This window comes from Fringilla coelebs (assembly GCF_963513975.1).
Source record: "Fringilla coelebs genome assembly, chromosome: 5".
Classification (NCBI taxonomy): Eukaryota; Metazoa; Chordata; class Aves; order Passeriformes; family Fringillidae; genus Fringilla; species Fringilla coelebs.
The window spans coordinates 33,536,680-33,563,207 of record NC_140033.1 but is presented as its reverse complement, the minus strand read 5'-3'; the positions used below and the strand labels follow the sequence as shown (position 1 = coordinate 33,563,207).

The 26,528-nt window shown below is 42.7% G+C and overlaps 1 protein-coding gene across 1 annotated transcript in view; it reads right to left on the bottom strand.

Annotated features, from left to right (window-relative positions):
• HMGA2 (high mobility group AT-hook 2) overlaps positions 1–26,528 on the bottom strand; it is a gene marked incomplete at both ends in the record, with an annotated part of 105,713 nt that overhangs the window by 11,484 nt on the left and 67,701 nt on the right. Inside the window, one exon of the mRNA XM_084205883.1 lies at positions 8,544–8,576. Coding sequence (XP_084062009.1) covers positions 8,544–8,576 — 33 coding nt within the window. The remainder of the gene's footprint in view (positions 1–8,543; positions 8,577–26,528) is intronic.

The window sequence follows — 26,528 nt, the reverse complement described above, 5'->3', positions numbered from 1 at the left end:
CTCAACATGAAGTGCCTAGGACCATAATTCTCACTGCATGGTCTAACATGAGGCTGTGATACTCCTACACTTCTTATTGTCTGCTGTCACAGCAGTCACATGCCTACAGTACCCAATGAGCAGTCAATGACCATGAGCTCTGAATGGGCCCCCAAACTGCACCCAGCCTGCCACGGACCGTGTTTGTCATCTGGGCTGCTTCCCTCCATCTCAGCATTAAGGAACAGTACAGTGGGAGCATCAATAGAAATGATATAGAATAGAAGCTCTGCTAGGAAAAATGGTTTTAAAGTGTCTATCACAATTGTTTGATTATGAATCCTTTGCCTGAGTTGTCCTCTCTGAACTGCAAGGGAGGAGGCAAGCTCACAGGCTCAGCCTGTCCTCCCAAGCCTTAATGTCTGGCACAGGTGTCACAAGCTGAGGCACTGCCCAGGGAGGCCAGATGTCACCCTGGGGTAGCATGGCAGCACTGATTTCAAGGAACTAAATTCACAAAATACCAGGTTTCCCTGGCATTTATTCAGAAAAAAAAAATACAGTCTTATTGCTTCTTTCCATAACATGTTTGAATATGTTAATAAGGGCTGAGTATACTGCTCGTTTTCCTAGCCAAACTTTATTAGTGCTGATAGGTAAAGACTGTAACTATCTATCTGAGCAAATAATTTAACAGACAAAAACTTATTTTCATTGACCTTTAACTTTGATTCTATTTGTGCTTACCTTATTACACATCCATCACAGCATACTTAATCTTTAAAATAAAATTTGCAGCAGAATTTATATGCTGAATTGGAACAGCAAAGATAGAGCAATTTCCAAGAGCGGTTACATAGGTTTGTTTCCCGTTTTTTTTTTTTGGTGCAACAAATGAGCAAGGATACAACCCTGAAGTATCTGTAGTAATATTTAAGTCAGGGAATAGAGCATCTTTCAGTGGCTTCATCTGGACGTGGATGAGCAACAACAATGCAGACCACTAAAAATGCAGAGCTCTTTATGAGAAGCTCAGGAACCAAGCTCTCACCAAAGAGCACCTTCCTCCTGTGCAGCCCTCTGCTGCTCATCTTTGCTAATTAGCATTTTGATTATTTTCATTACTCTAAGTCCACAGAGTGATCAAGCCGGTAGTTTCAGCTTTCTGAGTATCAGACAGGATATATCTTAAAACAATCCTTATTTTCAGAGAGTAGCCATGTGCTGCTGAGAATCTTGTACGTCTCGCATGTCTTGTATGAAGTAAGATACCCAAGTGTTAGCAGCACTGACTCTTGCTACTCTTGAAAATCTCAGCCAAAATATGTAGCATGTGTACGCAAAAGTAGCACTGTTTAATTTACTCCTGACTGGCACTTTTTTAAACACTGCCTAGCTATGCTCCTCAATGGTGTTTCCCAAGCACACACCACAACTCCTTCTCTTCTGGCTATTATTAGTGAGACTCCAGTCTGTGTCAAATCAGAGCCAGGTTCTGAACCAGATGGAGTACCTTCCTAAACAGCATTTGTGGCCACAGCAGTGGGGTCAAACACACTGCCCACAGATGTTGCCTGACCACCTCAGGCTTCTTCCACAAGCAAGGAGTGGGGAGGGAAGAGGTAGGCAGAGGTTGAAGAGGAGTGTTGCTGGCTTAGGGAAATCTTTTAGCTCACCCCTGCATCCTCTAGCCTTCTACCACCAACTGCAACACCCACTCCCTGGGCTGTGCAAGGAGTGGCTCAACAGCTGTAGTCCCTGAAGTTTTACATCCCTGCTTTTAGGGTCAGGTCTTGCCCAGCACACTGGGAAAAAAGCAGGGACCTGAAAGTATATCTGTGTTGAATAAGCAGATGTGTGACCAGTGCTTCATCCAGAAAGCTGCCTCCTGTCCTAGAGTTTGCCTCAGGGAAATAAATGTTGTGTGTTTGAGCTGCCAGGAATCCATTATTGTTCTTGTTCAGAGATGAAGGCTCCTCTTATGTTGAACTAAGTCACAGCACTCCTGCTCTTTGATTGACTCATAAACTGGCTGACAAGGACATGACATGCTGAAGTGGCACATTGCAGCAGGCAAGACTGAATCCTCGAGATTGTCCTTCACAAGGCAGGAAGAAAAAACTACCTCTAAATCTGATTCCTTTTTTGTCGTATCAGATTATAAATGCGTGCACGTTGACCACTCCCTTATGCAAGAAGGGAGCACCAGCAACTCAGTTTTAGTGGAAGGGGAACCAAGGCACTGTGAGACTTGTCCAAAATGGAACTTACACAGCACAGTTCTCAGCAATAATGGTTTCAAAGGGAGCTGTGCTGTCCTGGCACAGTGGTGACTGGGGCACCTCTGTTCCTTAGGCACTGCATGGGGCACAGTGACAGGCACCCTAGCCTGCCTTGTGGACCACAGGTGCATTAAGCATGGGGATGTAAAACTCAGTCAGCATCTACTGTCAGAATTGCACAGCTGAATTTAACAGATCTGTGGCCTCGATCAAATCAAATCATGCTTCTCCTGCTTGATCACTCAGGCTCTTTGACCTTCAAATCCTGAGCTGCACTGTGTCTCAGGTTTAGGGAGCAGCACTGGGAACACTTCTCTCCTGGTAGCCTGGAGAGCTTGCTAGGATAGGAAATGGGGCTGCTGCTGAGGTATTCCCAATTTTTGAGTCTTTAAAAGTGACTGAATGCCTGAATATATACTCCTGTCTTGAAGACGTTTTAATCCATTGATTTAATCCAATCAATTTGTTTAATTTATTTACAGCCAGATTTCTGGAAGTAGCCATCTCAAAAATGTTCCTCTATCATAGCTATGCAGTAAATGACAATCATAAATATTTAAAACCTTAGCTACCTCAGTCTTATACTGATTCAGGTATTCAGGCATAGCATCACTGACATTATTCAGAGTCTATTCAGAAGTTATGTCATGTAAGTAAGAAAATATTTTCTTTCAAATGTACCTGATCTCCCTTTCTAGCCATGATTCTTAGCTCAAGTTAGTACTTCATCTGTTCATTGAAGCAGTAATTGCAACTCCTATATTTTATCTATTTTCTTCCAGATTCCTTTTCTTATTTTATTTCAAAAAACAGCCTTTTTTTTTAAAGTCATCAGACAAATTATTCAGTGTCTCCCTGTCACAATAAACCCCTTATAAAAGAAAAAGGAAGACTGAATATGTCTTCTTTTTGAAACCACACCAGTTTCCACCATTTTGCCTTGAAAAGAGAAAGAAGATAAGGATATAATGCCCAGTACCCTCCATGAAATTCCATCTACTGCATCCATGAGGAAAGCTAGAGACTCTCCCTATTTCCCATAAGCCACAATACATGCTTGCCCAGCATGTGTTCACATGGTGCCAAGAGCCTACAGTACATCAGAGGATGTTCCAGAGTGGCCTGTGTAACATATAAGATTTATCCCGTGCTAAAGTACAAAATTCCACATGTTATTGGAAATGAAAGTTTTGTCTCTCCAGGATATGACTTTTTGGGAGTTCCCCTGGGAACTTTCTGACAAGAAAAGTTCATGAGACACAAGGTAGCTTGCTGAATGCAGTGGAAAGAGCAATGAAACCCCAGGGTACTAGGTCAACTTCCAGGGCAGAGATTATTCAGTATTTCTACAGCCAAGGCAGAGCTGAATAAGACTGCAGCATTCCTGGGTTCACAGGACACAGGGTGGCCTTGGACAATGGCACTCACTCTCTTGGATGTGCAGGTGCACCTGCTTGGTACCATCCTCTCTGTGACACTGGAAGCTCCTTTTCAACCTGTGCAAGTGGATTTCTGGAGTATTCCTACCACACTTCTGTCTGCCATTTCCCAGAAGGGAAAAGGATGCATTCACATATGGTGGCTGGCGGATATACAGAAGTCCTGAGGCTTGTGTAAGTGCAGTTTTATTGCATGGCACAGAGAACTGATGAGATATGTGCTCCCAGGGCCTACTGGCCAGGGTCTGCCAGCATGTTGGCCACACAACCACCATGGGCCCCAGGCTCACAGTCTGCAACTTTGTGGCTGCACACCAATGTGTGACCCACAGGTGTAGCTCCTGGGCTGCAGAGCCTGTGTGACGGCTCTAGCATTTACTGGGTCCTACACAATAGATGCAACCTGAGCTGTGTACATACATACATACATACATACACACATACACACACACACACACACACATATATATATATATATATATAATTATTCATATGCATAACTTTATTGATACCAACACTGAGAAATGAGTGGGTCAGGAAAAAATGTAGGAAATCCAGACCTTCTTTCCTGTACAAAATAAGACTTCACTTTTTAGTGTTTATTCTTGTTGGATTTGATTTTTTGGGACATTGTTTTAAATACATCTTCTACATTTGGCATTAGGTAGGGAAGTATGCTTCATTTGTTCTTTTGGTGTACATTTTCTGCACACTTTCTTGTATACACTGTTCTATGTATACTTAAGTGTACTCTTCTGACTGATACACTTTTATTCTGATCTACACACTGTCTTTCTGAGTGGTATGCTGTCTTTCAGACTCAGATACAAAGGATTTCCAAGGATTTGAGATTTTGAGACTGATAATAAAATTTTCAAAGGGCTGTTTTATGTTCATTATATGTCTTCTCTGCAGAAATGATAAGAAGTAAACATGTCCTGTTTGCAGAAAATTTTGATCGCTTTCATTGTGTTTTGCTAAAAACATCTACGTCCTTCATATTACTTTAGAGTGTAACTCCCCCATATGGCTGAGTCAACAGCTGCTACAAATTGCTTAAAAATGAGGAAATGAAGAAATTTCTGTGTGGACTGTGTATTTGCACACCTTGGTAAAAATATCACTATGTCATGACTGTAAGATCCGGCTGTACATTCTTTAGAGACAGAGCAGATTTCAAAGAGTCTTGTTTTGAGGTTTAGGCAATATCTACATGAAAGTGCTAAACTGACCAATGTCACGCAGTTATGCTGGCTCTTTTCTTTATTTCCCCAAGGAAGTGTGAGAGTATGCATCACTGATCATCACAAAGATGTGAAGAGACCACTGTATTCAAAGCTTTCTATTAATGACATGGGTGTGTAGATTTCCAGTGGGTTTTACTGCTGCTACTTTCTCTCTGTGTGATGGTAAACCCTCAGAGCTTTGGCAAAGTTTAAAGATATTGCAGAAGTTTACATAAACATCTGTATGGCCCTAAACTGGACAGCTGATACCCATGAAGAGATTTAGAGCATGGCAGTGCCCTGCATGATGCTTAGAATCTGGGAAATGGTGATAGAAACAGAGCTGTTATTTGCAAAATGAAAATTTTATCTGGTCCTACTGCTTCTGTACTTTTAAAAGTGAAGCAAACCCAAGAGACATACTTGCTATGTCTCTTGTCAGAACAAGAGTAAGAGTTATGTAAACTAACACTCATAGAAATCTTTCAGAATACATGTGAAATTCAAAGCACAGGAGACCACTCAGGGACCAAGTGTGAGCAAGAGTTTCTGCCACTTTTACCAAGGAAGGCTTACCATCAACCAGCAGTTCTTGACTGTAACCTCTCACAGTCCCCACCAATGAAGAAAGTATACATTTCTAACTTAATCCAGACTGCCACATGGTAAAGCCATCTGGGAGGATATTTTGAAGGAAACAGATGGAAAAGGAAGAGATTCCTCTGAATGTAGTATAAGATTTACATTATCCTCCATGAACTTCCATGTAGTCCCTATGTTTATATAATTTATCACTATTTCCTTAGACAGCTCAGATTAGAAAGCCTGCATGAGCTCATGTTCTTGTTGTTAATTCTGAGTCTGAACCTCCCTACTTTAAAGGGAAATTAGGTACTATAAAAAGAAATCAGAGAAAGGCAACCAGACTTGAGTGAAACCCAGCAACATGAAGTTCTAGATCATCCCAGGAATTAGTACAATGTTTTACCTCTCCTTCTTTCAGCCTCGGGAAGACACTGTCCTGGGCATTTGCTCGCAATGATAAATTTTTGTTCTTTGCCATGCACCTATAACAGCAAAACTGCAATGGTGTGGTACTGCAAGCATCAGAGTGGGGCCTGTTAAAACCAGGAAGGGTTGAAGGCAAGTTCAGTGATTTCACTGAACATCCTTTCGTCTACAGATTAAAAGCAGAAATGTTGTCTGTGTAAAGACATGGCATATAAATAATTTAAGGTGTTCTTTCACTAGTCAGTTGTGGTAACTGGAGATATCGAAACAGCCTTCTCTCTCCTTTCATGTATTCTTCTGTGGCTCCTCACTTTCTGCACAAACACTTCCATTACTAATGGGAATATCAAAAGGCTTTCTTTTCTCTGTCTCACTCTCTGTCTCTGCCTACAGAGACGCTGCTGAGGCACCACTGCAGCAGCAGTGGCATCCAGCTGGTTAACACACGCTTCGGCATCCCTACCAGAATCACTGCTTCAGCAAACGGTCAGGAAAATCCATATGGGGAATGCTAGTGCTTCAGTTCAAATGCCTGCATCATTTGGCCATCAATCAAATCTGTCATTACTTTGTTCTGCTACAAAACAACAGAGTCCAGGTCCCCTCTTTGTCCTCCTACACCCCAGCCCAGCTTCAGTCCCAGATCTTTCTTCTTCTCTTGCAGCCAGGCTTGCACATGGTTATTGTGCAAAAAAACCACTCGCAGGAGCCAGTGCCTGGGCAGCTTGGAAACCTGGCAGCGTCACAAGGCCACTGGCAGCAATGGTGTCTGCTAGGCTAGGCTACAGCCATCAGCTCTAGACCCCTTCTTCCTGCTGACCTCAGTGGGATTGAGCTCTGATGCTTACCAGAGGAAAAGGCAACACTAGCAGCTGCCCGGGAGTCTCTGCCTCCTGGATTTGTCTCCTCTCTGCAGCAGGGCTTAGCCTCCCTGTCACTCAGATGCCACCAAAGAGAGAGCTGGCTTTGTGCCCACCAGCAGGTTTACTACCCTGTCATAGTAGGAAGAGCCTGACTGTAGCAATAACATTTGAAGGATATAAGCAAGACATGGAGAGGAAATATCTTCTATTAGAAGAGCTTGGTGTGTTCTGAATTGTGTGGTGTAGTCAGATCATGCATAGTAAAGTTGCTGGGGATTTAGGCTGTTTTTTGCATAAGCTGGCCTAAGAAAAGGCGTTACCTCTCCTTGCAAAACTTAACCTTACTTGAAAGTACTGCTACATTCATCCTGTGTGTCACCTCCACCATTCAGAAACACTATTAGCTGTACTGTGGATTCATCTTTGCTGCAACTGTATTGATTTCTTTTGTAGAAATCTGATTCCTGCACATGCTTTGGAGAGTTACATCATTTTACCCCTTCAACTCATAGCTAGGATGTTTTCTGTTTCATATGCAACAGTTCCTAATTCAGATTGCAGTTGATATTATGACCATGTACACTGTATAATAATGTATTAGAACCATAAGGTGGAAAAATTGAAATATTATTCCTTTCTAAAAGCAGACCTCTTTCCAGAAGAGCAATGGACTCTTTATGCTCCTGACTCAGCCATCATTCATGTACATGGAGGTACAGCAGCACAGCCCATGGACTCTGCTGAGCAGTTATGGACTTGCTCCCACGCCCAGAGATTTTTCTCTGTTGGTGCACATTTAACAAAGTGTTAGAGTTAGATTCTTGGGGTGTTTAACACAGGGCAGGCTGGGAGAAGAAAATGAAGTGGATTTTCCCTGCAGTGTTTGACTGGTTCCATGACACCTTGTGGCTTGCATTTTTTTCAAAGTGTTAAAAAAGAATAATACTACCCAACACAAAAAGTTCCAACATATTAGTCTTTATGACGGATCCAATCTGGTTACCAAGTTCAGCCTATTATATTTTGTGGATTTACAGAATCCTTTACTGTGACAATGTGGAACGATGCAGAGTTGCTAAAAGTGCAAAGGAGAGCATCTTTATTGCAAAACCCAGGCCTTTTAAAGCAGTTAGCTGGTTACCACTTTACACGGTTTTAAGGCACAACAAGCCCAAGCCCACCAACCACCATCCACCACGATGTGGACACGTGGCCATCACACAGCACGTCTCTCACATCTCTCTACCCTTTTTCCAGCTGAGTCACTCTCCCATAGTTCCCTTCCACTTAGCCTAAGTAGCAGGCTTGAGCCATGATTTCACAAAGGCCCTTATTTTGTAAGGCTTTACCTATATGCAACACTAAGAAAAGCAGAGAGATGAGTCTGATGCATATGCCCTTCCTTGCTGTAATGCAGTTCCCACCTATCCACATTCAGGACACACAGAGATATTCATTACGTGCTGGACTTACACCACAGAACTGTGCATGTGTGTCTGCGTTATCACTACAAGGTGATCCATGCAGAAGGAGGACAATTCTGAGCAGGCACTGTCCCCTGCTTCCTCCTCACTTTCCAGGGCCACCACATGACTTGTTCTGGTGGTTGTGCCCAGCAAGCCAACAGCTGTCCCCCAGCTCACAGAATCGATGCATTTCCCTTCTTTCTTTACAGTAAAAGAGGCCAGTTGAAAAATTATTCCATTTTAAGTAGTCTAAATAATTTAAATTAATTTTTCTTACCTGAGCAGGCTTCTTTTGAACCACTTGTTGAGGCTGAAAAGTAAAACAAAGGCACAGTGAGAAACAAAATTAAGTGAAAACACTTAACTGATTTTATGAGTGCTAGGAAAAATATTTTCAGCAATAGAAATAAAACAGGAAAAGCCCACAGTCAGAGATGGAGAGATGAACATACCCAGCTCTCACACCCAGCCTCTCCTATACCTATCAACTTTGCTCTGAAGTAGCTCATGTTACTGTGGATGGAGAGGAGTATGTTAAGTTTGTACAATTAAAACCAAGGTGAAATCTAATTTAGCCTTAACATCTTTCAGCTCTTCCATGGTACTGCTGCCTTAACTTATCAGACCATGAGAGTGACCTGATTTTATAACTAGATTTTGTTGTCTCCACTGCTGCTGCTCTCTTACAACACTCTCAGCTGTGAGTGGAGTGTCCTGCTGTGGGGAAGCCCTCCCTACCCATCACAAGCAGGGTCAAAGCTCAGGCAGAGAGGTGAAGGACACATAACCCCATTCCCGACCCATGGCTTCCCACCTGACCAAAGCCACCCTTGCCAAAACCAAGGAGACTGAGATGGACAGGGGTTCCAGGCCTTGTGAGTTCTGGTTTGAGACTTTCAGCTGCATGAAGCTGATGCTGTGCTGACCCTTGCAAGCCTATTCATGTGATTACAGAGATGCCCATCATCGGCCAGGCTGGGTGTGTCCACCTGCCTATGCAGGACCTTGCGGCACCACCGTAGATTCTCAGCAAGTCTCTCTCCTGGCTGGTCCCTCCCAGGACTGGGAAACAGTCCTCACATGAGACAGGAGACCCAGCAAGGTGCCGGTGTGCTTCATCCCCACCCGGGAGAAGAGGAGTGCCAATTAAGGAACAAATACAGACATGCTTAAAATACACCAGCATTGCCCAGATGACAGGATGACCCTTGCGGGTGCTGGAAGCAGCATGGAACAATAAGACCACAGATAAAGGATGAAATCCTGACACAGAAACAACAAAAAGGCTTTTCTTACTTCAGTGGGACAAAGTTGCTGCCTGCCTCCCTCCCTCCCCCGGACATTCTGTTTTTAAAGTCTATGAATTGCACCCAATGATTTTCTTCTTGCCCTTCCTTCCTGCATTTTCCTAATATCCCAGCCGTGATTTTTGTGCCTTGCTTGGGCAGAAGCCAACATGCCATCCCTCTGCATAACCAAAAGCCTTATTTTCATGACAGTGTAGTAGGAAATAACTGGAATATTTCTGAATAAGCAGTTTAGTGTAACTGGCCTTTCAGAGCAATACTTCAGTGGGCAGGATCAATGAAAATGTAAATTGAATGTAACTGATTAAATTCGGCCGCCCACTACAAGTGTCCCATTTTAACAAGAGATGCTTCGTTTATTTTCAGTCTTTTTCTAACTCAGTGGAATCCTACTGCTGTTATATTTTTGTATATAACACTCTCCAAGTTCTGCTCTCAAATTAAATATGAGAGGGAAAAAAACTATCTGATGACTGGGTCTGTCTTTAAACTTCAGGGTGGACCCTTTCCTTTTCCATTAAATTCCCTTGCAATGGAGAAACTATTATCAAGAAGGCACACATGTTATTGATGCCTTCTCCAGGTGGACTGCAGGCCCTGAACTCATTAATGGACATTTGCTGCTCTTGGACAAAGGAATGATTTGTTTTAAAGGAATCTCTCATAATTACAGAACTCATCGAGTTCTTCTGTAATCGGTCAAATTTTTTTTTCTCTTTATTTTCTTTTTTTTTTGCCTGTTGATTACACCTGTACATGTGTCTACTCCCAAACCACATGAAATCCACAGACATTTTTAGAGGCTGACTGTTTTCTCCAGCTCAGAAATCCCCATATATTTTTGGCTGTGCACTCTATGTTCATGTGACTCTCACTCACTGTAACTCAATGAAATCTTCTGAAAGAGCTGCCAACTCACCATATTTTCCATGAATTAGGTCCTGACACTTCAATGAGAGGAAAGACAATGTCTGAAACAAGGCCAGCTCTGGCTTTCTGCCTAGTATGTGTCACAGTAATTCTACCAGCTGCCCTTCTACACAGCAGTTCATACTTTTCAGACCACCAAAAAGCCCCTTGAATACTTTCAGTGATAGCTGGGGCTTGAGCTGCCAGCATGTTTTCCCAGCCTCTGGCACCCACTGGCTTTGGACTGGACCTTTAAAGTTTTTTTTACATGTGTTTGTTTTGTTTTGCTATTTTTATGAATGGCTTCCACAGGGAACTCTGACTCCAGCACAACCCTATCCAGCCATTCATAAAAAGCAGAGGGAAAATATTGTACTTTGCCCAGTTGGAAACTGTCTCTGATACTGACCAAGGCTTTCAAGAATTTTAGTCATTCAAGACCTTTGCTATCGTAGTGCTTCATGTCGAGAGCTCCTTGGCAGGGCTTGCTCACTGCCGGCTAGGTTTCCCTGGATTTGGGATCTGGAGCTCAGCATGTGTTATGGTTGCTGCCTTAAATGGAAGAAGCTTAGCTATGCAAGGCCAGGAGCAGGGCTCAGTCCCTGAGCCAGTGTCAGTGGCACACACACTGACACGCTGGGAGCCGTGCCCACTCCTGTCACTTTGAGGGCTCCGGCTTGCGGCAGCTCCATCACTGCAAGTGCCAATTCTCAAAGGCATTGCTTTGCATGCTTCAGCCTGGCTGAGCAGCAATGTGGCTGGACATATACATCCTGTCAGGTCCAGTCCTGTGAGGACTAGTGCCTGCTGATTCAGAGCACCCTGACCAGAAGAACTGAGGTGCTCAGGAATAACAGGAAATTTCCCAAGCACCCCTTTATTTAACTGCTGTGGATGTGATGCCTTCGGAACCATTTTGACACACTGTAGATACCAATGCTTCAACTTGCTAAACTTTGTGTTTGCTGCATTAAAAGATCTTTTCAGGGCTTTGAAAGTGACACCTTTGATTTACAAGTGTTGCATCTGCATGTTCAATTATCTGGAAAGAAAGACAATCTGCCTTGGTTATGGAAAAGACTGGAACTATAAGATAGCCATGGACAAGAGGCTTTAAATAGGTGCTCTGGGGCAAAATAAAGTTGTAAGCAAGAAAGGAGAGCTCGGAAATATTATGTACTGTCCCTGCTAGGAGTCTGCAGAGTAAGATGGTAGAACTTCTACCCGGTTAGAGGCTCTCTCACTTATGTTAGCCACCTTAAGAGGAGATTTGTGCAACACAGTGCTTTCACATTTCATTTTTATCCTAAGTTTGAAAAACAGCTACTGCACACTGCATGTACATCAGCTGATGTTCCATACCTCAAAAGCAAACTTCAGGGTTTTTTACATGATATGCAAGTACAAGTCAACTGAGTATCTTTTTAAAATATGTATGAGACAGAAAAATGAAACTACAGTGCTGGAAAAAATCCTATGACAAGGTCATTTAAATGTCTATCAAACAAGAACAAACCTAAAATGCAGCAGCATATTTCTTTTGCCATGCTTAAAATATTGAGTATGTGAGCTAAGGCAGAAGATAATAATTTAAAACTTGCGGATAATATTCCTAACTTTGAAAAGGAAAAATCCCACAAGATGCCTGAAAAGGAGAATGCACAAAATTTTGATGGTTTTATCTTTGCTGTAAGTTTTGAACGTTAAAAGTCCAACCGTTTATCTTCTACACTTCCTCCACTCCTCCTCAGTCACACATCCCTCATTTTGTTTCCTTATTTTCAAATTCTGTTGGTTTGCTTTATGTCAATATCATACATGTATCCTTACAGCTCATACTGGTCAAACAATTTCTTTGCTTTCTACGTGAGAACAAAAGAGCAGCCTCATGTGATAGAGTTCATAGTCATCTTGTACCAGCAGTCTAAAGCTGTAACAAATTCAATTTGTCACACTTATCATTCACAGAAGTACTTCTTACCCTGTGACTTTTCCTAGTGTTAGAAAGCTAAGGAAGGAAAATGGAAAGTTAAGGGTAAATCTTTATCAGCTAGTATGAGCAATGCTGGAACACATTTTTAATGATCAGAAATAAAAGCATTGGTTTGAATGCAAATCATCCCCTGAGTGCTATGCCTGAAGCTCCAAGGGCAAGCTGCACACACACAGCGCTCTGAGATTTTCTGTTCGTGTCTTCCTCTTCAAACCGAGTGTTATGAAGATGTCTCATTGATGCTTCTTGGCAACAGTGACTCTTTGTTTTTTCCAACAGCTTGACACAGATAAGAGATTTGCATGGAGGTAGCTCTGCTGGGGAGACTAAATGGCCATGATGGAAACCAATACCCAGTTAGGATGACATTTATAGTGCTGACAGCTCTCTGTTGTGCAGAGACCATTAAAATAATTTCATAGGTCATCCAAACACTTGTAGTTCTAAATTAAAAGATGAGTAAAACCATATTTGGTCTTTTTGTCTACATACCCTCGAAAAATCAGGAAGTTCATATTATACCAGTTGAAACCAATATAATCCAAAATAAATCATGTCTTACAAACAGTTCCATATGACAGCAGAGTAACTACCATTCTGCCCTACAGCTTTAATTGGTGTGAGTCCAGCCTTTCTCTCCCTCTTCCAGCACAGAATGGTTCAGTGCTGGGACCAGTGGCCCACACAGCCTGCCAGGAAACCCTCACCTTCCAGCAAAAGCCACTTGCAGCTTCCTGATCATCATCAGAAATATCCTGAAATTGCATGGGACGATGTGCCTGCCATTCACTCCTCAGGTCCAGGTATGTTCATGGCTTGCTTCAGGAATTATCTCCCTTTTGAGGCAGTAGCAGAACTGCTTTAGCAGTGAGGGGACTTGGGTTTTGGAAGTACAGGTCATGAATTCTCCTGCCTCCATCACATGTTTGCAGTCAACTGGCAACCGTAGTGTCTGTGAATGCACACTGCTGTGGGCCATTAGAATCTAACAGCAAAACCATCTGGCCCTTAGAGTTCAAAGGAGATTTCACAGTTCTCTGTGCAGTCTCATAAATGAGGCTAATAGTAATCTGTGGAGAATTCTGGCAAAATCTGTGAAACTATTCTTTATTTTCTATCTTACTTGGCACTCCTCTGAGTTTTTAATACAAAGTCAAATAATTGCAAAAATATTTATTAGCTTTAAACTGACCTTCCCTGACTGATGCTGGAAAAGTCTGCAACATGTCAGAAACTGCACCAGTTAGTCGATGATAAAGAGTATTTCTATTCCACTTGTTGAGGAGAGCAGAGAGCATCAAAGTTTTCCAAGTACACAGAGTGACTTCTAATAGTTATTTGACTGGCAAAAAAAAATTTATATTTAAAATGGCAAATTCAAAGCACTGCTTCAAATGACTCTTTTGGTCATCTTAAAATTCAGGCAGTGGCACATATATCCAGTTACATATGTATATATTCAATGGAAGCTAAGAAACTGACTTCATCAGGGTTAGGATTTCATACATTTTGTTTACAGAAAGCTACCTTCAATACAAAGTATCTGTAAGCTGCTTCATTTGGAATGGTTTTGTGTCCTGGGAGGAATAAAACAGTGAAAGAAATGTGTTTAAAAATCCAATTCTGTTTTCTTTTATGCTCATATAAGCCATTATTTCTCAGTAGCTTTGACCCAACCTTACTTCCACCATTACAGTTCTTAACAAGTACAAATTTAATGGTTAGAACAGGAAGGGAAAACCCATAATTTTTATTCATCTGCTAGCTGAATGGTTAGTTCAAGCACAACAATATTCCAGTGATTTTATTAAAGATATAATAAATTCAAAGCTCAAAATTCAAAGCACAGTGGCAGTTAGTTCAGTGTTCTTCATAGATGTTACTAAGCTTTATAATGTTTCAGCCAGTATTATTTACATTTCCATAAAATATTTAGGGCAGTGCAGCTTATGAAAAATCCATTTGATGGGCCTTTTATCTGTGCTTCAATACAATAAGCAAAGTTTAAATTGGTGTTCTCATCTAAAATCAATGCAGCTCATCAGCAGAAGTATCTGCTGTTGCTGACTGCTCTCCTTCAGATACAACAGATACAGTCACTGCTGCTCTGTGGGGTTTTCCTGTTACTTCATTATCATCTGTCACACATTTGATAAGCTTTCCTGATGCATTTTGCTTAAGTTTAGTTTGGCACTCTGTGCATTTTGCTGCTAAAATATTGAGGAGTATTTTCTGTCTCAGAATAATTCTAGCACACAGTTCAGCATTGAGGTTATCCTTGATATACACCTAAGGAAACATGAGCTGTCTCTTTTGTCTGGCAAACGTCATATGTGTCTATTTATACCCCCCTACACAGACAGACTATTGAGAAAGCCAGAGGGGAGGTTTCAGTCATTCTTAGCTATAGCTCAAAGAAAAAATCTTACATTTTAGTAGACAGAAATAAATAATAAGTTATTTGCAAAGAAACCAAGCCCTCATTATTCAGGGATAAACTGATCGGAAACGACTTAGCTTTAAACCTTGCAGACCTGTCCAGACAAATAACTATTGTGCAACTGTTCATCTCCAGACTATCTTGTCTCTTTGGACACAGCAGCTCCTGTGTTCACCATGCGTTTCTCTTGGCCCATGTGGAAATGATTTTTGGTCACTGCCAAACAGGCTAGATTTGAATTGATGATCTAGAGGTGGAAAGCACTGTTTCACATTACAATCTGGTTCCAACTTTGGTTTTAGAGTCTTCTCTCTCTTCTTGCCCAGGCACCTCCCGCCATACGGACCAAAACCCCAGGGCACTTCCCGCTGCAGAGGTCACTCCCACTGGAAGGCTCTGTACGGAGCTGATCGGAGCTGCAGGACTGTCAGCAGTACACTCAACCCTGGACCTGACTGCCAGGAGCTCCCAAATACTCTCGACCTTTGCACTGATCTCCAGTGAAATTACAGAGTAAACAGCAGAGGGAAGTCCCAAACAAGCCAACCTGCTGCAAAATCCACTGCTGTTTGGAAAGTGACCTCTGAACTTCAGTGGTTTTGCTCAAAATGCAACTGTTGACAGGTAACATTTCCCTTTGTGGCCTCTGATGTTCACTCTTCTCAATTTTAAGATCACAAAGACATCCATTCATTCAGTAACGGTGTCCTTGTGCCATTTAGAAACCTGAAATAAGTGCAGCACATTTTCCACAATGTAGGCTTAGAAACAAACAATCAAATTAATTTCCAGGCCCATGAAAGCTTCTGCTAACAACAGGTCCAAGCCTAGAAACAGGAATGGACAAAGAACTGGAGTGGCAGTGATTGAAAACAAAAGGTAAATTGCTCCACTGGGCAGACCTGGAACTACAGCAGTGTCCCAGCAGTATCAGGTGGTAACTGTCCCTGGCTATGCACCTCCACCACGGTGATGATGCAATGGCAATGCCACAGCCTGCACCTGTGCTTCTCCTCAAGAAGGAGAACACTGATGAAAATACAGTATGCACTTCCCCCGGCCCCCGGGCGCCTTCACCACTCTGGAAAGGCAGCGTTTCAAGCTACCTTGAAGGCTCTGAGATTTGACCCAAGCAGTCTGTGACCTCCCTTGGGTATCTCCCAGGACCAGTCTGTGGAATGTCTCTTCAGTTTAGCTGCATTCTACAAGAACTGCTGCCTCCAGGGATTTGTGCTTCTTGCTTTAGTGAGACACATCTCAGCCAGAGCAGGACAGCATCAGAGCGGGCGCTGTGGGAAGGCAGGCGCAGCAGAGTGTGATCAGCCTAGAAAACCTTCAGACTTCACCAACAGGAGAAAGCAACCCAGTCCTATACCCCCTTTCCTCCAGACTGCCTAGAAGGAAGAGTCCTGGGTTGTGTTGCTTCCTTAACCACATCTGTCTTTTAAAATACATTAGAGTGTTGCATGGATTTCACAATGATGCATGTGATGAAATTGTCATGTGGCAGAGGACAAGATGCTGAAGGAAAGCAAGCTCCCAGCTGCACAGCACGGACAACTGTAGGGCAGTGCTGGAGGCTGCCTGTGTTCAGGCACTGTTCAGCTCACTGAGCACAGACACAGCACTGGGTACTGGTAGGAAGAACTATCTGCCCCCTTATCTGCACAAACTGGGGTAAGGATACAAGGGATTTTAGGCAGCCATTTTTGCACAGCCATTTCTAGACCTTCAGAGATATAAAGCATCTTGTACACAAACTTATGTGGTCAGCCCCAGGCACAGCTCTCAGCTCCTGCAGGAGCTTCCCCTTCCCATTCAACCCATTGCCTCCCTGACCTCCCCTTGCCCTCTGACGGCTTGGGCAGGGTTTTCCTCCAAAGAAAAAGCACACAGGGCAAGGAAGGCAAATCGCCTGTGCCTGGCTGATTTTCTGCAGCTGAGGATCTGGCCTGAGGCATTTCTCTTGAACTTCTTTGTCTGAGCAGATTCATTGGTAGCCACATGGCTGGCTGGGGATGTTTTTGTACGTCTGGGATATGCAGATGTCTGATAGCTGTCTGTCTATCAAATAGTTTTGGTAATTATTACTGCCTCCAGGACACTGATGCAGCTACAAGTGTCTGTCAGAGTCCTAGCAGACTGCTGACATTCAGGCATGATTTCATGAAGAAGTCAGTGTCCAAAATAGAAATACATTCTCCATGTACTTGAAATATACCAGGGGCTTGGTGGCGAGTTGCTGCAATTAATCCACTTCCTGGCTTGATATATTTTGGGATCATTCTGGTGTGTGGTATGTTAAATAATGAACTCAATTCATATTCTTATTTTTAAATGGAAATTACATTCATTATGTTACCAAAGGCATGATTCCTAGGTCTGTCTTGCAAAGCAGGAAAAAACCCCACCATTCCATTGCATTTCTGGTGTGATTTTACTCATTAACAGCAACTTCATCACACGCATCATTGTGAAATCCATGCAACATTATAATGTATTTTAAAAGACAGTAGCAAATAGCTTTTTAAAAAATCTAGTCAGAACCCATTTAATAAATGACTGCAAACTCAATATCTATCCTATTGTCAATATCGTATTGTCAGCCTCTCAACAGCAGCAGAAATATAAATAGTGTTTAAGAACATATGATTCCCTCGGTCCGAAAGAGTGAAAAAAGGGGAAGAGAGGGAGGAAGAAAGAGATTCTGCTCTTTATAATCCTAGTAATTTTGGAGCTGTTCTATTTACATCCCTGAACAGACTCTGAATTTAACCCAATATAGGAGAGAAGAATTTTACTGTAATTTTGCAGGACAGACCTTTTTCAGGACTAACTATGGCTAGACCCGACTGTCTAGCCATAGTTATTTAACAGCCTTTTGGAAGCTACATGTGACCTAAAGATCCTATTTGTTGCTTGGCTCTAACAATGTGAACATCAAAGGTATGTGTGTAAGGTATGCACGCAAATCCCCTGCAGATTTTTTCATAATAGTACTGAAACCTGACACCACATCAAGAATGCAGCGCCTGGAGCACCCTACTACAGCCCCACTCCCTTGTAAAGCTTAACGTGGTTTCCTTCTCACAGAGCTCCATCCGCCACTTGGAGAGCAGCCTGCTTTTACATGTTAGGGCTGCTAGGGAGGGCTTGTGAACATTTTAGCAAATGCAGGTCGTTTCAGAGAGTAGGACTGAAGAATATTGATTCTCAGTTCCTGAAAACTCTCCTGTAACTTGTTGCCTCTGTTGCTGAAGTGACAAAACCTAATTTTTCATGCTGCAAAAAACATAGCTAAATTCTTTCCTTGGCTAAATTCTGCCCTTCTGCTAAATTCCAGAGACTACTGAAAGAGCTTCCATCTTCCAATTAGTTACATTTTATTGTGCTTTGAACCTTTGTGGTTCGAGACATGCCAAAAATTGTAGTATCTGTGGCTAGGTGGTCCTGGCAGCAGAGGTGAAAGCAAATTGTTGGATGAAAGAAGGAGAAGGACAGCTGGCCTCCAAATGCTGCTGTAGTTGGCACGGAGTCACACCCATTCTGGGAATTAGGTGTGCTGGGTAGATAGGAGCTTGTTTTGCAGCTGAACACAATCCACCGTGGTGAGATCAGGTATTATACCCGATCACTTACCAGCAGCTGCAAGATTATTCCAGCATTGGCAGCGATGTGGCCAAGGATGCTCTGATACTCTAGATTTTACAGTAAGGGCAATGGTGTGGAGCAAGGTCCTTCTGCTGGTGGTCAGCAGGAAAGATGCAAAGGGATGGAATAAAGGAATGAAAAGGGGCAAAGAGAGATGGTAAGAAAGAGTGGGACCAAACACATACCACCTTCTCTGCTTACACACAGATGGGAACAAGGTCTCTGCACTGCCATTTATGTGCAAGGAACTGAGAGGAAAATCAGAAACACGTTGTTCACATTTCTTTTTGTCCATGAAGCTCACTAGATGGCTGTATTGTTGTCATACTTTTGGCTTCTTCCATGCTCTGAAAGCATGTGCATTACTGACATATTTTGAGGGTTTTGTGGTGTTTTTAAGAGAGCAATTGGGAAGTTTGGTTAGAAAGAATCTTCTTAGGTACCAGTGGGTTTTTCAGATTTTAGGATCAGATGCATTTTTGTAGGCTTTATGGTAGTGCTTCATCTTCTCAGATCACAAAACAGGTCAACAGAAATGCAAAGGCCCTGGGACTGTACTGCCCTGGAGAGGAGAGGATTCTACCCCAGCTGCAAGGCTGATGACAGAAGGATCCACAGGAGGATGTGCTCTTCCTGAAGAGCTCCAGCCATCTCTCAGCACAGCAATCTGTGCAGGAGAGGGTCTGCTTCAGCTTTTTGGCTGGACGCACTGGCAACAGGACAGTCAGGATATTCACTATTTATTATACAAGCACTTAAAAAGGGTGGGAGACAGTGATGGGATAAGGAGTTGCCCATGCCCCTTTGCTTTTCATCACCTCTCAGGAGGGACTGTCTTTGGGGTTAATTTAGATGCATTTACATAATAAACGTGTGGCCTTTTCAGCCACATTTCTTCACTCTAATTTCTGCCTGCCCTTGCTGACCCGTGCCCTTTGCAGTTTGTGGTTATTTTCCTCATGCTGAACTGTGGAATTGTCCTCTATTGCAGTTTTTTCTTTCACAGATAAGCAAATACATAGCTCATGAAAGTGATATAGTCTAGCTCTATTTTACTTCGCAAATACTGGAGGGGTTATTTTTTTAAAAAATTATTCTCTATGGAAAAGACAATGCTTTGCTGACTGTAAACTGGTCTCCAAGTCCAAACCAGATGATTTCATGAGTCTTCCAGATGTATCGTCACAGTTTCAGACAGCTTTCAGACTGACAAGAAAGCCAGAACTCTCATGAGATCTCCACATTGGGATATTATTAATAAATTAATATTAATAAATATTCTGTATCTCAGGAACAGCCTACTCAGTAAGTTCCATGTGCCTCTTAGAAGTATCAGGGTCCTTCCTCTCCTTACTCCTAAGTGTGATGGGCCCAACTCTTGGGCTGGGATTGGTTGAACAGTTCCTCACAGAGAGACCTCTAACCATAGTTATAAAGGCTCAACCCTAACTATGACTTAATGATAGTTACCATGATGACAAACCTTTCACACCCATGCTCATCCCATGACATGATGATGTCTGTGCTTGGACCAACTGATGGACATCAGCTCACATGTCTGAGGAGGAGCAGAATCTACACATCCTTGAAGGTAATGGCACAGTGAAAAGGGCCTTCAGAAAAAATAATGCAGGATAATTTTGCACTGTTGAGAATTTTGGTAGGGAAGATCCAGCCTAGGGAGCTTTAGATTAACCTACCCTCCCCTAGAAAACAGCCCATTTAAAATTTTGCACCATGACTTGCAGCACTGGCTAGTAATACCTGGGAGTGCTGAGGCACTTTCTGGAGTACCATGTAAAATCATTCTTTCTAAGTGAATCAGAAAAGAGCATCCCAGCACAACAGCTAGGGATCCCTGGGGGTATTTACTTTGCTTCTCAGTTAGCCTATATAATCTGACAGCCCAGAGGACACATACATCCCCACTGACATCCCTGGTGCACAGAGAAAACAGTGCATTGCTTCCATTCTGCAGGAAAATACACACAGGAGAGTTCCAGAGAAATCAAACAGTAAGTTCTGAGCAAGAAAAACTGAAGAAGTTGACACAAAATCCATCAAGACCAGATGCACAAAACTAGAAATCTAAAATTTATTTGAACAATCTTAGAGAAGCGGACTGAGCTCAAATGCATTGGGCTGGTACCTTGAGTAGCTCCATGCAGAGAGCATAGGGCTGTGGCAGTAGAAGAAAATAAATCAAGGAGGTTCTACAATGTGAGCTACTATCTATATGTATCTTTCAGCTATAAAATTATATATAATAGAGGAATATGCTGCAATGCATGTTCAGAATCAATTTTAAATCAGTTATCAGTCTTTGCTTTAGGTAGGTGCTGCTTTTGAACACACTTGAGGAAATAACATTACGTACATAAGATTGTTTTAAATGGATTTCACTCAAATGAGATACAAATGACAGGGAATGAAGTGCAGACTAGCAAACCTAATAGACTGTCTCCTTTATATGAAATCAGAAACCAAACTGAGTTTTGACTGACAATAACAGATTGTCCTATTTTCAAAGAAAAATCTAGCTAGCAGAAACACAGGCATATTTGTTCCTGATCTCATGTTAGCTTCAGTAAATGTCTCACTTGCTGGACATACTGAAGTATTAGTTAATTTAACACCCAACTATTTTTTACTTCTTTAATAATACTAATGCTATGAATGATTACATATTATTTGTTTATACCCTTAAAAGCAATTGAATTTAAACATTTTCTTCTATTTCTGTTCTGCTGCTGCTTCTTCTGTAAAAGAGGATTTCTGCATCTTAACCACACAGTGCCTACAGCATTAGGAAAAAAACCCCGCAATGAATACACAAAATCCAAGCCTTCTTTTGCTTTTTGCTTTTTCCTTTATTTAGTTCACTATGCTCTCATTGTTTTATTTTAATGGCTGGAGCTTGATACCAATCATTTTCCTCAGTCAGTTCATAATATCAATTCCCCTGTAGGTCAGAAACAATACCTCAGGAAATACCACCTGCTATTCAGGGATACTGCAGGAAATTTGCATTTTCACTTTGTAAAGTGTTATTATTTTGGACTGACAACCTAACATTTATTTCATTATCCCAAAGTCTTTGGATCCCTAAAAGCAAGAGAGAGAACGGGTGTCCTGGCTGGCCTCCCACTAGCTTTGCACGGTCATTAACAATCAGAGTGAGAAGTCAAACAACTCACTGCTGAAAGATGTGTGCCTCACAGCCAGCCCTCCCTGTCACCTCCTCTGGAGTGTGAGAGCCATTCAGCTGTTCCATCAGTCTACTCCTGCTTTGCCAGCCCTCCTTTGTAGTGGGGCTGCTGCCTGAGTGCATCTTTCCCTCCTCTACAAACAGCACTGAAGAATGGGCTGGTAGATGCAGGCAGAGGATTTATTCCTCTGAAGGAACACGGGATGCTTGAGCAACCTTGATGGTTTCTACAGGGAGTTTGATGTCTTCCATCTACCCTTTTATCCACTGGGTGTGAGAATGCAGTATTTTGGGACCATCAGCGGTCCCAGTTAGATCCTTACAAGCCTTTCCACATTTACAACAGCTGTAGCAAGTACCCCCAAAAAAACTTCAGCCTTTCAGCACATTTTCTCCCAGACAGGCATTCTGAGGTGACCACCTCAAAATACAAACCCCAGCAATTCCATTCCCTTAGCATACTCAGCATAGCCATGAGGCTGGGCATGCAGGAGGGGACCTGTTAGAGGGAAGCTGCAATCCTACATTTTCTGATGCACTTCTACACAATATGGAGTACATTCAGCTTTAGCAGCCTTCCTCCCACCACATCAAACTTACGTTTGGCTGTTTTGTTTTCTCTTCCCAAGCTTACACTGGTGGGGAAGAGCCATGCCCAGCAGAGCATAGCAGCAACTGCTTTGAGGAGCCACAGCTGGGGTAGTGAACGGTGAGGCTGCACTTTATATCCCCTCATGCACCTGTCAGGAAGCATGTGCTGCTTGAAATCTCAGTGCCAGAGGCTTATTCACAACTGCCCATCACTTCTCCCAGGGTGATTGCCCCACCATGCAGAAACACACCTAATGGTGAGCAAGAGACAACCACAGAAATATCCCTAAAAATGGCTTTATTTTTGGAGGTCTGTCCAAATCCTGCTCCACGGTTCAGGAGGAAGCGTGACTGCGGGAAATTTCTTGCACAGTTTGCTTCTTCTCAGCTGACCAAGTGTATCCCAGAGAATTCACTTCTAGGAGAAATGCCTTGAAGCAATTTTTTGTATGATGAGTGTTTCACGACATATCTCTATTTCAAGCAGCAGCACTGGCGACTGCTGAGGGAGGGCAGCAAGTATTACTGGCTGGGTGAAACTTTCTTTTTGGCTGGTTGCACAGGAGGACACAGATGAGGCACAGAGGAGGTAGGAGGGCACTCACCACCAGCTTGCCTGCATCAGCCGCCCCGCCCAGCCCTGCTTACGCTGGGGAGCTGCACTGCCATGGCCAAGCCATCCTGCTGCTGGGCAGCTTGGTGTTACACAGTGCCAGAGTACCCCAGGCTCCTCTGCCACGGTGCTGGGGCAAGACTGAAAGCTGCTGCTACACCAGCAGGTCCAAGCTGCCAATGAGGCACTGGCACAAGCAGCTCCAAAGTTTTCCAGACTTGTATGAAATTGGTTTGCTCCTCTTGCCCAAGAAGAAGGAAATATAAAGAGGCATAAAGTCTCTATTTCCTTTTCCAGATATGGGGACTATCACAAAGCAGTTGAGAAGTGCCCCCTCCCAGGGAGTCCTGCCCACGAATTTGGATTCAGCAGCCAGTGTCAATGGTGAGCTCTCGCTGGCAGGAGTGAGCTGTGAGCTGGCACTGACTCAGAGGTTGTTTGTACAAGGGCTGTCTCTTAAAACTCCGTACTGATAAAACTTATGACTGTGTTGAGAGATGCTTATAAAACACAGAGTCACCTCTTATTCAATTAAGGAAGCTGTCACTGAACTTTCAAGGAGGCCTGAGTGGGTTACTCCCCTCGGTGCTGGGCTGAACCCAGAAATATCAATCTGTGTGACACTTTGGATGACCTGGGCTGCCAGTCAGAAAGTTCAAAAGGTGAGGAACACCTCCCAACAGGAATGAACAGTGACGCACATTTGAAAACAACCCTTGTGAATACAATTAGCTATTTGGTACCCTCTCCTGCCTGGAAGCTTTTGTGCTACTAAAAAGCTGCCTAGAAGACTTGGAAGAAATGACTGCAAACTAGCTGACTAGTTTGCAGGGCTTATTTAAAAATCAGGGGAAGAGAAATCCCAATGTTTAATATTTAAACAGAAAAATGTTTAATTTTAAAACATTTATGTTCCTTTTATGATTGCAAAATCAATATTAATACAGAATGTAGACCATTTTATAGCCTCCACATAGGACTCCACTGTTGCTCTCTTCCCAAGAAGTCTGGTTTTTAGGCAGATGAGAACTACCAGTGGGAGGTTCAGAAATGCTGGTCCTAATATATAACACCAGAGCAAGACCTTCTGCCCTTCCTCAGACAAACTGGCTAACGACTTCAGTGAGAGTTCTGCCTCAGTAAAAATACCAGGTTTTGGCCAATTACCTTCAAATGGATAGAACCGTTTATTTGTGGTTTGAGGTGCTTCCTCCTGTCTGAACTTTCCATTTTCCACACTGAGCCTAAGAGGTACAAAGGAGGTTTCCCACGATCCCCCAGGCTGAATGTTGTTGGGGATACCAAATTATTCTCTTGAATTTTTTGACTTGAGTTTGTGCTTGCAACCCCTGCATTCACTGAGCAAAATCAGCAGGTAGAGAGGGGATGTCTTGACAATGAGCTGAAATATAATCTAATGCTAGCCTCCAAAGACAAAAAAGATTTCTCTAACATTCTTTAGCATTTATTCTCTCTGCAAACTATATACACTAAGACATGCAGTGTTTCTAAAAGCCTCTTACAACCCATAGATGAAAACCAGGACAGTGCAGAAAAGCAGGACTAGAAACAATAGGCAATGCTTCTGCCATTTTTTTCCACGAGTTCACTGCAGAAAACCCTCCAAAAAGCAGGCACTAAATATTCATGAGCAAACCTCCCAGCCATCCGCCAGGTCCTGCTAATGTCACACGGCTGCTGCCCTCTCCATTCATCCACTCACATGTTTGAATTTCATTGATTCATTCACCTGGGAGAAGGCCCTGCAGTTCCTCCTCAAGCCCATTTCCTTTCTAGAGAGCACCCCAGTGCTGAGGTCTGCAAAGCAGTCCCCCAGCTCCACTCCTTGGTGTCCCCCCACTGTGGTCCTGGGGAGCAGGGCACGGAGAGGAAGTGGGTCTGACATGTATTTTGCTGATGTTTTAAAGCATATGGTCTGAATGCTCTGAATGCCATGGAAGATTACTGTCACATGTCCTAACCCATTGCCTATCTGTTGACACAGTATCACCTTTCATAAATTGCTGGTACCATTTTCCCACCAGCTCTGCTCCAAACATAGGAATTATAGGCAGAACACAAATCCAAACAACCCTTATGTGCTTAATAAAAAAAATAACAATCAGCCCCTGAAACAATTCCCCTTTAAAGGAATTTTCCTTATTTTAGATCAAACACTTCCTTGGGGTCCATGCTAATTTCTACTTTCCAGCGTCATAAATAACTAACACAAAGGAAAAAAAAAAAAAAAAACAGAACATCTAAAATCAGCCAGATTTATATTTTTAAATTCTAACACATATGCTCATGTCATGTTTTGGATACTGGCACAATTTCTGAAAGAATGCAAACAAAGCAACACATGCTTGAATGCACCCCAACCCCTAATGCATACTTAGCATAGCTCCAGGTCACTGGAGCCAGACCAATTTACACCAGTGCCACATTTGGCCTGCAAGGTTCACATGAGTGTGGTATCTCCATGCTGCCCTCCATCTCAAACTTGTGAACAGGTCAGTGCTCTGTATCTCAGTACACCACTGAACAATCTGGATTTGGTTCAGGTCTTGGGCAGTTCAATCCAGCTCAAATGCAGCACATGCACCTCTGTCTCCTCCCCTTGCTCCACACACACTTCCCACAGACACTTCTTTTCACTGAAGGAGAGATAACGTCAGCTTTTCATAGGAAAACTGATTATTGATATATTAGCCCAGCATGGACTATACAGTGTCACATTTCGGTTTTTTCCATGAAGAAAGTATCATCTTAAGTGACCAAGTAGTTTCAGCTCAAAATTTAATTTTCACCTGAAACCCTATTTTCTGATGAGAATATTTCAACAGAAATATTCCTTGTCAGAAGCTAACAAAGTTTCATACTCTGCTGTAACACCTCTCTGTGCTTCCATTCCTGAAACCTGTATCTTTCTCAATCCCTACACATTTTGGCTTTCAAAATGGCCCGCAGGTCCATGGATGGACACTTCACTGACTTGGACCCCCGACAGTCCTGCTTTTATCCTCTCATCACCTAAGCAAAGAGGAGGTTACTTCATATTAAGCCATCAGATTTGTTTGTTCACAAATATTGCTGTGTTCCAGGGTTTAGACCATGTCACCACTGCAGCCCCCAAATGCCCTACAGCTAGAGTGGTCTGTGGGGGTATCATCCTACCTCTGGGTCATTTATTTACATCAAATTATTCAAAGTAGCTACAGAAACTAAAGGAGAAAGGAGAGAATGTGTTAATGAACATCTATTAGGAGAAGGCTTGCATCCTTTTCTGGTGTGGACTACTATATATATACAGGACACTAGATTTGTGAATCTATTATCTAAAAATGTATTGTACATGTATTTTTTTTTAAATAAGGAGATGCCTACATGTTACTTGCAGAGTGTAACTTGTGGTTTAAGCCATCAGAAATTGAGTACCACACTGACATTCCCTCACACACCCTAATCCCAGTGGAATGGGGAGGAGAATCAGAAATAAGGTAAACCCCATGGGTTGAGACAGTAAGAGAATAATAACAATAACAATAAT